The following is a 12,095-nucleotide window of genomic DNA, read 5'->3' on the forward strand; positions in this document are numbered from 1 at the left end:
AAAAAAAAAAAAAAAAAAAGAAAAGTGCTTTGTGTCATTCCTCTGTATCTTAAGTTAATTTTGACATGTAACATTGGCATTTGTCCCCAAATACTGAATTCTATTTCTTCATGTTTAATTTTTTCCCCCTTGCCCAGCTCTGTATTAAATGTTTTGATTTGGGAGGAATCCTGCTGCACTGTGGTAGCTGTTCTCAGGCTTGCCATCTTCAATGCATTGATCCTCCTTTTAAGGTATGCATTTATATTTGCAAATGTTACAACAGAAATATTTTGCTTGGGCAAGTGAAATTGATAATATGCATTCCTTTTTCCCTGAAGCATATTATTGATGAGCAATGGGTATGCACTACTTGTACTGAACTACAAAGTTTCAGAAATTCCCTTGAGCATCAAGTCCCAGAGTGTGGGAGGCAAATGGCAACGGGTGGATTAACTGATAAAGTGCTTCTGGCAATGAATCATGGAGACGCTAGCTCTGATAAGGGAACTGGAGGCTCACTGCAAGCAGATGCATACTTGAAATCTGGGTCCACATGCAAGACTGTATTCCCTGAAACAAGATCAGTTTCTCAATTTGAAGATGTGGAGACAGAGCTTAAAGTTAAATCCATATGCTTAGATTCATCTGTCAAAATAAATTGCAGTTCTGATTGTCCCAGTGCTGATATGGAAAACCCAGATTCCCTTTCCAAGGATAAATCATGTTTAACATGCAGTGATGGGCTTATGGACAAGAAATGTAGTACCCCACTGATTACTTTCTGTCGAAGAGTGAAAAAGAAGGATGTGAAGAGGACAAGTTCAGAAAATATTTCAGTGGTGGAAAAGAAAAAATGTGCAATTGTCAGCTACTGCAGTTCTGCATCTGAAATAGGATCTAAATGTGATGCTCCTTTAAAATGTATCTCTGGAACGGCTGTAATATCATCAAGGCAAGATCCTGGAATGTGCCATTTACAAGATGAGGTATGTTGTTTTGCTCTGTTGAGCAGAATCTTCGACATATGGTTCCATAAAGCATCTTATGGATCTTCCTTCGTATAATATGAAAAACAAATAATAATAATAATTTGCTTTCAGTTGCTAGTATTTTGTTATTGCATCATGTTGTTATCGTCCCTTATAATGTGATGTAAGTTTGTAATTCATATGGGTATTATTTTTTTCCATTTTAGTTTCTTTTGTTTATAGGGGTACTTTTGTTTATTTACCATCATGGATTGTTCTACAAGTAATTAAAATAGGACCTTCTCTTTCTCTTGCAGGTTTAGATCAAAACATTGGCTGATGAGCTAGCCAAAGGCAGGGTTGATAGGATTTCTTGTATTTGGGTCACTATCCTTTGACCAGTGCCCATATTTAGGTTATGTGGCTTCTTGGTCTTCTTGTTGTTATTGCACCATATAATGTAGTAGTTTTTTTGTTCTCCTGGTAAAATTGGTTATTCATCAAAAAAGAGAAAAATAAAAAGGGGGGGGGGGCACACAGTCAACTCAACTCAATAAGCTTGTCATCAGTTGGGAGGAGGGGTTCTTATCCCACCTATTTGGGGTAAGCTACATGAATCCTGTTTCACCATTCTACTCTATTTAAAGCCATATCTGTTGTTAGCTAAGTATCCATGTCTTTGTTCACCCTCTCAGTCCAACTCATCCCTTTTATGCCTCTAGTCAGCACATTACATTCCTTACGGGTGTATTTGTTGGTGTTGATACACAAATACAGACCCTCTTTAACATGCTTTTTGTTTATTAAGGTCTCTTTGAGTGTAATTTATTTCCAGTTTCATCCTTCCTAGGGGTGCCACTCATCCTTCTTAACATCCGCATTTCAGGTACCCTCAAACTGAATTGAGGATAAAATAGAGGAAACTATTTTGGAACTCTCCTGCCTTGTGGGTTTTCTTGCCTTAGGCTTTGCATTGAGTCCAGATTTTTCACCCCTCTCCCTAACCACACACAACCCCGCCAAAAAAAAAGAAAAAAAAAAATATATATATATATATATATATATATAAAATAAAAAAGAAAAGAAAAACTATGGAGCTCCATCAGAAAAAATAAAAGAGAAATTACTTTGAAACTTTCCTACTAATAGGGAACTGTAGTTGGGATTATACCAAAGGCACAAAAAAGTGGCAAAATCATTTTCAGGACCTATATGGCAAGGCAGTTGTTGAGTGGGACCCACATGTGGGTTTTAACAAATATTTATGCATCTTCTGGACTGGATTTCCTCGTGAATATTTATTTTTGGAGACAATTATAAAATCCCATGCTATAAATGTCGGGTATTTGGGATTTTGGGCTAAATGTTTATTTGGTGTGAGATTCAAGCAGTATTTCAAACACAAATGGGCACTTGACTTAATTCCTGAATATTTTCTTAGAAAAGCAACTTCAATTAGTTGTTTCTTGCTGTGTCATTTATTTATCTTTGTTTGTTTGAGGTTGTTGGTATTGTGATCTTTGTCGATGTATGGGGCAAAAAGTTGGGCTGTTAAGATATGCCATATAGGTAAGCTATTTGTATCAGAGATGAGAACGTGGAGATGGATATGCGGCAAAAATAGGAAGGACAAAGTAAAGAATGACCATATTAAAGCTGATTTGGGAGTTGCCCCGATTCATGATAAGCTCCGAGAAAGTCGCTTGAGGTGGCATGGCCATGTTCAAAGGAGGCCTTGAGATGCACCAGTAAAGAGGAGTGATCTGATTTAGATTGAAGGATCTAAAAGAGCTAGTGGCTGGCCTAAAATGGCGTAGGAGAAGAATGAGGAAAGACATGCATATTTTAGGTCTTGTCCCAGATATGACATCGAATAGAGCTGATTGGAGGGCAAAGATCCACGTAGCCAACCTCATTTAGGTGTTCTTTTTTACCTGAGTTTGTTGTGGTTGTGTTCCTTGCCTTTTAATTTTACTAGTGTTATTTTGTCTTTGCACCGATCCATATAGCTGACCCCATTTAGTTGGGAAAAGGCTGAGTTGTTGTTGTTGGTACTATGATTATTTTCATTTGTGTAACATTTCCATCTCAAGTTATATAGGTGGACATCAAGATGAAAAAAGAAACAAAAGAAGAACTTAAATTAAAGAGAGGGAAAGAAGAGTTGCATTTGTGATTGATACAAAATATTTTTATTCAATATTTTACAAGAACTTAAATTTTAGAGAGGGAAAGAAGAGTAGCGTTTCTGAGTGATACAAAATACCTTGATTCAATATTCTTACAGGGAATAGTGCCTTACATAAATCAGGTTCTCACCTTCAGTTGGTGCCTGTTGCCTTGGGTAGTACTGGGCTTTCGCTGTTTTGTTTTTTTCTTGATAGGTAAGGGAGGGGATGTAGATGACAGCCAGTTCAAGCCTCCTGGTGAGGATGGACTTTTTGCACACCACAGCCCATCAACTGCACTAGATAGTTGTTGTTCAAACCATTGAGGATGCAAAGAGACTTGTCACTTACTCTGCTATTATTGTTGATGATTGATGTGCGTGAGTTGGTGTTGCTATTAGAGTGAAGATCTCTCTGTGCTCACTTGCATCTACGAGACTATGACTGCCATATATATTCAAAACTGGTTCTACTGTTAATATTTATTCTTGTTGTTCGAAGCTGGAGTCTTTTGACAGATATATATTGATGCAGTTGCCTTGGCTTGGCTGGACTAGAACGATCCCCTTTGGAGGCCTATGCCAAGAATCAGTTCTAAATTGGTGTTCTGGTCTAGCAAGGGTTGGTAGTCTTCATAGGACTATAGGATTTTTTTTTTTTGGGGGGGATGAGGGCGTGAATAATTAAATGCATTAAAAGAGGAGAATACAAGGGAACAAGGGGAAGCGAGCCACAAGGGACAAGACTTAGGGGGGTAGCTACAACAAAGGGCGGAGCCCAACTAACCAAAAGGATAAATCAGGGGGGCTATGATGGTGGAGGGTAGATCCTAGGAGACAACAATGAGCCTGTTCCTTGGGGTGTCTTAAACCTGGTGACGATGAAGACTACCAATCTTAGTGCTGACTTCAAAATAGATGGAATTCCAAATCTTATGAAAGATCTAGAGTTGGATGCCCATCTATGAAAGTTGCGCTCCATCCAAATCTGGGTAATCGTGGCACCAAAAGCGGATTTTCCGATGGAATCACAAATAGAAGATCCTCCAAAAGTCATGTCAACCCAAATCCATCCTCTAGAATACCGAAGAACCCTGTTCCAAACTAATGAGGAGAAGGGGCAAAAAAAGAAAAGTTGATCGACATCTTTAGTGCCATTCCTGCAGAGACAACAAGTAGGGGGAACATGTATGTCGGTATATGAGAAAGGATTGCGTGGGAAGGCAGTACGAGAGGGCTCGCCTGGCCATGAAGCTATGCCAAGGGATATGGCCTTTAAACTAGATGGTGTTGCGCCAAGGCACAAGGGGGCCTTTGGGGCGGATAAAATCCCTAGTAGAAGGTTTTTTTTCTATGTTATTCTTATTTTATCCTCTTTGTTTTAGAAGGTTGGGTAAATACGTAGGTAATTTCCTTAGGATTATTTAGAGTCTATTTCAGATTAGTTTCCATTAATCGGTTTGGTTTTTCTTATACTAACCATGTAATACAATTCAAAGATCAGATTTGAAGAATGAATAGAAGTTGATTTGAGAGTTGCTCATTGTGAGTGTGGTGTGAGTGGCATGCGAGAACCCCTATTCTCCTTCTTTCTCTTTTTCTTCTTCTTCTTTCTTTCCTCATTCCCTGCTTTCACTGTTCACAATTACTGTTTTGTTCCCTGCTGGGCAGTTATACCAGATTTAAGAGGGAACTTGCTGAATCCTTGATCTTTGCTGATTGGCTCTGAGATTATTGGGCGAAGGTTGCTACCTTAGAGCCATAGAGCCATGAGCCCATGAGTTGCAACCCTTCGCCTAGAATTTGTGGTTTAACTGAGAAGAATAGGAGTTCTCTCCTTCGCAAGGTGGTAGATTTCTGCTGTTTCAGTTCATTCCAAGGTAGAAGACGATACTTCCTCTTCCCCTTTTAATTAAACCCCTTTAAAACTTAAGTTCCAAAATTACCCATCCTTTGTTACTTATTCAAGCTTATATCCTTTAATTTATTTCCTTCAAAGTTTGTTCTAAAAAAAAAAAAAAAAAAGAGCAACCCAGTGCATGAGGCTCCTGCTACTGCAAGGTCTGGGAGGGGCAAGTGAGTACGCAGCCTTACCCCCTGCTTCGCAGAAGAGGTTGTTTCCGAGTTTTGAACCTGTGACCAACAGGTTGCAATAGTGCAACTTAACCATTGTGCCACAGGCTCGCCCACTAGTCTTTTAAATCTATAAATCAAATACCTTTTGTGTCCTTCCTCTTATTCCTACCCAATAGTCTTTTAAATTATGTTTAATTTAAAATCTTGCCACTCCCCCTTGATAACTGTAGATTATTTACGAAATTGCCATTGTTTCCTTGTACTTGGATTTTAATTGTTTGGGTGGGCCCATAAGTGAACCCAATAGGGTTATTTCAAACCTGTGTTTCGCCCCATATATACTCCAGCTTGAGGGTGAGTGTCCCTATGACGAGTTATGTTAAATGTAGAGTTTAGGGTTATGTCTATGTTTCTTCTTTAGTTATTTGCCTTTATTGTTATTAGACTTAGGCTTGGTTATTACTTTCTATTATAATTAGACTTAAAGACTCGTAGTATGTTTCTACTAAGAGTTGGTTTCTTGTTTAATATAAGGGAGAGGCTGTCCATGATAGAGGTATTCCATTGCATTCTGTTCCTATCTTGTTCACCCTCTCACCTCTTTTCCATCTCCATTGTCTCTCTCTCTCTCTCTCTCGGTTCCTTTTTCTCTCTTTCTTCTTTTCATAGATTCTGGTTGCTTTCTCCTTGTTTGGTCACAAATGCAGTGCAATTCGTCTCAACTCAACTCACCATATCCCATCTAAAGGGGTCTGCTGCATAAATCCTTTTTCTCTATTCAGCTCCATTCAAAGCTGTACTCTTTATTAGTCCTAAGCTATGCATGTCTTTCCTTACCATTTCTCCTAGAGTCATTTTAGGCCCTTCAATCTAAGTCCAATCACCCCTTTGTACTTGAGCATCGAAAGGCCTCCGTTGCATATGTCCATGCCACTTCAAACAACTTTCTTGCAACTTAATCATGTATCGGAGTTACCCTTAAACCAACTCTAATTTGTTCATTCCTTATTTTATCTTTTCTAATTTTTCCACTCATACATCTCAACACCCTCATTTCAACTGCACTAAGTTTGTTTATATGATGTTTCTTCATTGCCCAACAGTCAACTCCATAAATCATTGCCGGTCATATAACTTTCCTATAAAATTTTCCTTTGAGTTTTAAAAGGACTATGTCGATCACCCAACACTCCAAACGCACCTCTCCACTTCATCCACCATATTCTAATTCTTTGTGAAATATCATCCTAAATTTCTCCTTTATTTATTATTATTGAACCTAGGTACTTAAAATTTTCACTTTGCGGTATTCCCTTTCATCAATTTTCATCACTTCACTTCCAGTCCTATTGTTGTTAATAAAGTTACACACCATATACTCTGTTTTTGTTCCACTTATTTTAAAACCTTTTGATTCCAAGGTTCTCCATAATTCCAACTTTTTATTTATCCCTACTTTTGTTTCATCACTTAAACAATATCATGAACATAAAATCATGCACCAAGGGATATGATGATATGATCTTGAATGTCTCTAGTCAACTTATTTATGATAAGTGTAAGAAAATATGGGCATAAGGCTGTTCTTTAATGTGATCCAGTTGTAATTGGGAAATCACTACCTTGCCTCCCCCCTATAGTTCTGACACTAGTCACCACACCATTATACATATCGTTAACTAGGTCTATATATTTACTTGAAACTTTTTTCTGCTCTAACACTTGTCAAATTAACTCTCTAAGTCAATATTGATCAAGTTGAGATCCTTCTTACATCCTCTAAATTTTTCCATTAGTTTACTAAGAAAATAAATAGTTTATGTGGTAGATCTTGCATAAATACCAGATTGCTTATCCAAAATATTAATTTCTTGTCTCAAATAAGTTACAATTACTATCTGTTAAGTTTGTCTCGAATTCTTGACCCGTTTTGAAGAATGACCCGCTCCAATATATTTTGGTGGCGACTTGAATGGGAAGTTTTTCTAAGATTTGTGATGGAAGCAAAGGGGTTGGGCCGATAGCCTCGCACAGATCTCATATGGTGGCACGGTGGCGTAGCCCCTGCAGTATGGTTTGACCTAATCGACTACGACCCGATGGATTGACCCGCGACTTGGAGGAGTATATAATGTACTATTGTCTTGTTGAGCAAGTCATTGTAATTTGGGGGGTTTTTTGAGTTAGGGTTTTTCGAGCAAGTCATTGTAATCTCTTTTATATAGTGAAACGTCTTCTTCACCCTAGAACGTAGCACACCACATCGGTGTATGAACCTCGTTAAATATCTGTGTTGTGTAGATCTGTTGGCTGTTTATTTTCATATTTGTTGGTGTTTGCTATAACAAACTAGTATCAGAAGTTTGGGTTACTTCGATTATTGCATTTATGGCTTCTACATCAATGAAATATGATATTGATAGGTTCGACGGCAACATCAGCTTTAGTCTATGGCAGGTTCGAATGATGGTTGTTCTTCTATAGCAGGAGTTGAAGAAAACCCTATCTGGGAAGGCGAAAAAATCTATAACTATGTCCGATGATGATTGGAACAAGATGGATGATAAAGCCATTTCGGCTATTCAGTTGTGTCTCTCGAATGAAGTTCTACAGGAAGTTCTCTCAGAGAAGAAGGCTTTAGAGTTATGGGTGAAGTTAGAGAATCTCTACATCACCAAATCCCTCACCAATAGGATGAGATTAAAGCAACAACTATATACCCTTTATATGGGCGAAGGTACTTCCATTAAATCCCACATATTTAAGTTTAATTCTATTGTTACTGATTTGCAAATGATAGATGTTAAAATAGGCGATGAAGATTTGGCCCTATTATTGTTATGTTCTCTGCCTCCATCATATAAGCATTTTTAGGGACACCATGATTTATGGTAGAAAGACAATCTCGGTTGAAGATGTCAAAACGAATTTTCTAAGTGAGCAGAAGATTGATGATGAGTTGACATCAACCAATATATCTGAGGTGTTGGTTTGGTAGCTAGAGGGAGAACAAATGAAAGCGGTTCAGATGGTGACAAAAGGAAGGCTAGATCGAAATCTAAGAACAAGAATTTGACCTGTAATTACTATAAAAAAGTGGCATATTAAATCTGAATGCTATAAGCTTTTAAACAAACAGAAAGAAAGTGGTGGTGACAAAAATCAACATAAGAGAAATGATTTTACAGAAGCTAGTATTGTTAAAGATGAGAGTGAGTCTGATATACTTTTGTGATTGATGACAAGAATCAGATCACAGGATGAATGGATTCTTGACTCTGGTTGCTCCTACCATATTTATCCCAATCGTGAATGGTTCTCTACATACGAATCAGTTTGAGGTGGAGTTGTGTTAATGGAAAATAATGCCTCTTATAGAAATGTTGGAATGGGAACGATCAAGATCAAGATGTATGATGGCATTGTTAGAACTTTGTCTAATGTCAGACATCTCCCTGATTTGAAGAAGAATATCATCAGTTTAGGCACTTTAGATTCTAATGGATGCAAGTATACAGCTGAAGGTGGAATCATGAATATCAGCAAGGGTGTTCTCTTGTTGATGAAAGGAATTAAGGTTGGCAGTTTGTATGTGTTGCAGGGTACTACAATCACTGGCTCTGTTGCAACAACTTCATCATCTATGTCTGAATCGGATGTCACAAATTTATGGCACATGAGGTTAGGCCATATGAGTGAGAGGGATGACATCATTAAGTAAAAGGGATTTGTTGTGTGGTCATAGTACAGGAAAAATGGAGTTTTGTGAGCTTTGTGTGTTTGGGAAGCAGAGGAGAGTCAGTTTCAGTACTACTACTCACAGGACCAAGGGAAATTGGACTACATTCATTCAGACCTATAGGGGGCTCTAGGATTGCTTCAAAGGGGGCTGGTGCAAAGGTACTTGCTTACTTTCATTGATGATTTCTCTAGGAAGGTTTAGGTCTATTTCTTGAAGCACAAAAATCAAGTATTTGTCACTTTCAAACAGTGGAAGAATTTGCTTGAGAAGTAGACCGGGAAATAAATTAAGAGGTTGAGAACTGACAATGGCCTACAGTTCTGTGAAGGTGACTTTAATGAGTTCTGCAAAAATGAAGGTATTGCAAGACACCACACAGTTGTTAAAACACCTCAGCAGAATAGAGTGGCAGAGCATATGAATAGAACCTTGTTAAAAAAGGCAAGGTATATGTTATCAAATGTAAGACTAGGCAAGGAGTTTTTGACAGAAGCAGTTAACGTAGCAACCTTGTTGGTGAATTGATCTCTTTGCACAACTATTGAGTGTAAGACTCTAGAGGAAGTTTGGTCAGGTAATTCTACAGACTATTCCAATTTAAAATTATTTGGATGTCCTACTTATGCACATGTGAATGAAGGGAAGTTGGAACGTAGGGCCAAGAAATGCATTTTTCTTGAGTATGGATCTGGAGTGAAAGGATACAGGTTGTGGTGTCTTGATCCAAAGTCTCTGAAATTTCTTATTAGCAAAGATGTTACTTTTGATGAATCTGCTATGTTGCATCCTAGGAAAGAAACTCATGTTCATTGTGATGAAGGTCAGGAAAATTCTAGACAGAAGGTGGAGTTTGAAGTTGGTGGTTCATCTTCAAACAAAGCACAATCTACTTCAGTTCAGCTACCTACTTTTAATGAAGGAGATGATGCTCAAGAGAATCAAGAAGAAGAGCGATACAACATTGCCAGGGATAGACCAAGGAGGAATATTAGACAATCATAAAAGTATGGGCATGCTGAAATTGTTGCTTATATATTGTCTGTTGTAGATACAATTGAAAATAATGAGCCTACAACATATTCTGAAGCTGTTACTTCAGTTGATTCTACAAAATGGTTGGTTGCCTTGAATGAGGAGATGGAATCTCTTCATAAAAATCAGACTTGGGAGTCTGTCAAGCCGAGAATAGGGAAGAAAATTGTTGGCTACAAATGGGTCTTCAAGAAGAAGGAATTTGTCTCAGGTGTTGAAGATGCTAGGTATAAGGCACGGTTGGTTGCAAAGGGCTACAGTCAGGTACACGGAATTGATTTTAATGATGTTTTCTCACCTGTTGTTAAGCATAGCTCTATTCGTGTCCTACTTGCTTTAGTTGTTATGCATGATTTGGAGTTGGAGTAACTTGATGTGAAAACAACATTCTTACATGGTGAACTAGAAGAATAGATTTATATGCATCAACCTAAAGGGTTTGTTACCTTGTTATTGAAGGTAAGGAGGACCGTGTATATTTGTCGAAGAAGTCCCTATATGATTTGAAGCAGTCTCCTAAACAGTGGTATAAAATGTTGGACTCAGTTATGACTAGTTTTGGATACTACAGGTGTCAATATGACTGTTGTGTATGTTTCAAAAAGCTCTCTGATTGGTCGTTCACATATTTGTTGCTTTATGTTGATATGTTGATTTCAGCAAAAGACAGGAATGATGTCAATATGTTGAAGGAACAATTAAGTTTTGAATTTGAGATGAAAGATTTGGGGGCAGCAAGGAAGATCATTGGTATGGAGATTAAGAGGGATAAAAAAGCAGGGAAGTTGAGGCTGTCTCAAAAGAAGTACACTGAGAAGGTATTGCAACGCTTTGGCATGAAAGATGCCAAACCTATAAGTATTCCTATTGCATCTCATTTTAGACTTTCAGCTGCTCTATCACCTCAAACAGATGAAGAGGTGGAGTACATGTCACGTGTTTCATACTCTAGTGTAGTTGGCTCCGTTATTTATGCTATGGTTTGCACTTGTCCTGATATTTCACAAGTTGTCAGTGTGGTGAGCAGATATTTGTCATGTCCAGGTAAAGCTCATTAGGAAGCAGTGAAGTGGATACTTAGGTACTTGAAAGGGACCTTTAGTGTTTGTTTGGAGTTTGGGAGGAATGGCGATAGTTTATATGGTTATGTTGATTCAGATTATGCAGGTGATCTTAACAGGAGGAGATCACTCACAGGCTATGTATTTACTCTTGGAGAAAGTACGGTTAGTTGGAAAGCTACTTTACATGCTACAGTTGCATTGTCTACTACTGAAGAGCAGAGTATATGGCAGTGACTGAGGCAATTAAAGAAGCTATTTGGCTCAGAGGTTTGTTGGGAGAACTCAGCATGGATTATGGGGTGATTGTTGTCCATGGTGATAGCCAGAGTGTTATTCACTTGACTAAAGATCAGATTTATCATGAGAGGACGAACCACATTGATGTTAGATATCATTTCATCAAAGAGATAATTGCTCAAGGCAATATTCAAGTGTTAAAGATTGGTACTGAAGACAATCCAGCTAATATGTTGGCCAAGCCTTTGTGTGTTGGTAAGTTCGAGCATTGCTAAAACTTACTTAGTGTTTTTCCGCCTTTGAGCTCAACCCTTGGGAGGGCTATTGGAGAAGATGAAGATTTTAGCTATTTGTTTGTTTGTTAGAGGAGAATTCAAGCCAAGGTGGAGATTTGTTAAGTTTGTCTCGAATTCTTGACCCATTTTGAAGAATGACTCGCTCCGGCATATTTTTGTGGTGACCCAAATGGGAAGTTTTTCTGAGATCTATGATGGAAGCAGAGGGGCTGGGGTGTCGACCTACGACTTGGAGAAGTATATAATGTACTATCGTCTTGTTGAGCAAGTCATTGTAATTTGGAGGTTTTTTGAGCTAGGGTTTTTAGAGCGAGTTTTCTCACCGCTGCTTGGGTGTAATCTCTTTTCTGCATAGTGAAACATCTTCTTCTTCACCCGAGGACATAGCACACCACATTGGTGTGTGAACTTCGTTAAATCTCTATGTTGTGCTGATATGTTGGCTGTTTATTTTCGTATTTGTTGGTGTTTGCTATAACACTCTTATAATTCATAATATGGCTCATAATTTTTTTTTTGGAGGGGGGGGGG

General features: G+C 38.2%; 1 protein-coding gene across 3 annotated transcripts in view; it reads left to right on the plus strand.

Annotated features, from left to right (window-relative positions):
* The window catches only part of LOC122059747, a 20,415-nt gene that overhangs the window by 3,649 nt on the left and 4,671 nt on the right, over nt 1-12,095 (plus strand). For all 3 annotated transcript variants that reach the window (XM_042622774.1, XM_042622775.1, XM_042622776.1), the window contains 2 exons: nt 138-233; nt 321-968. In XM_042622774.1, the coding sequence (XP_042478708.1) occupies nt 138-233; nt 321-968 (744 nt within the window). The remainder of the gene's footprint in view (nt 1-137; nt 234-320; nt 969-12,095) is intronic.

This window comes from Macadamia integrifolia, chromosome 13 (assembly GCF_013358625.1).
Source record: "Macadamia integrifolia cultivar HAES 741 chromosome 13, SCU_Mint_v3, whole genome shotgun sequence".
NCBI classification, from domain to species: Eukaryota; Viridiplantae; Streptophyta; class Magnoliopsida; order Proteales; family Proteaceae; genus Macadamia; species Macadamia integrifolia.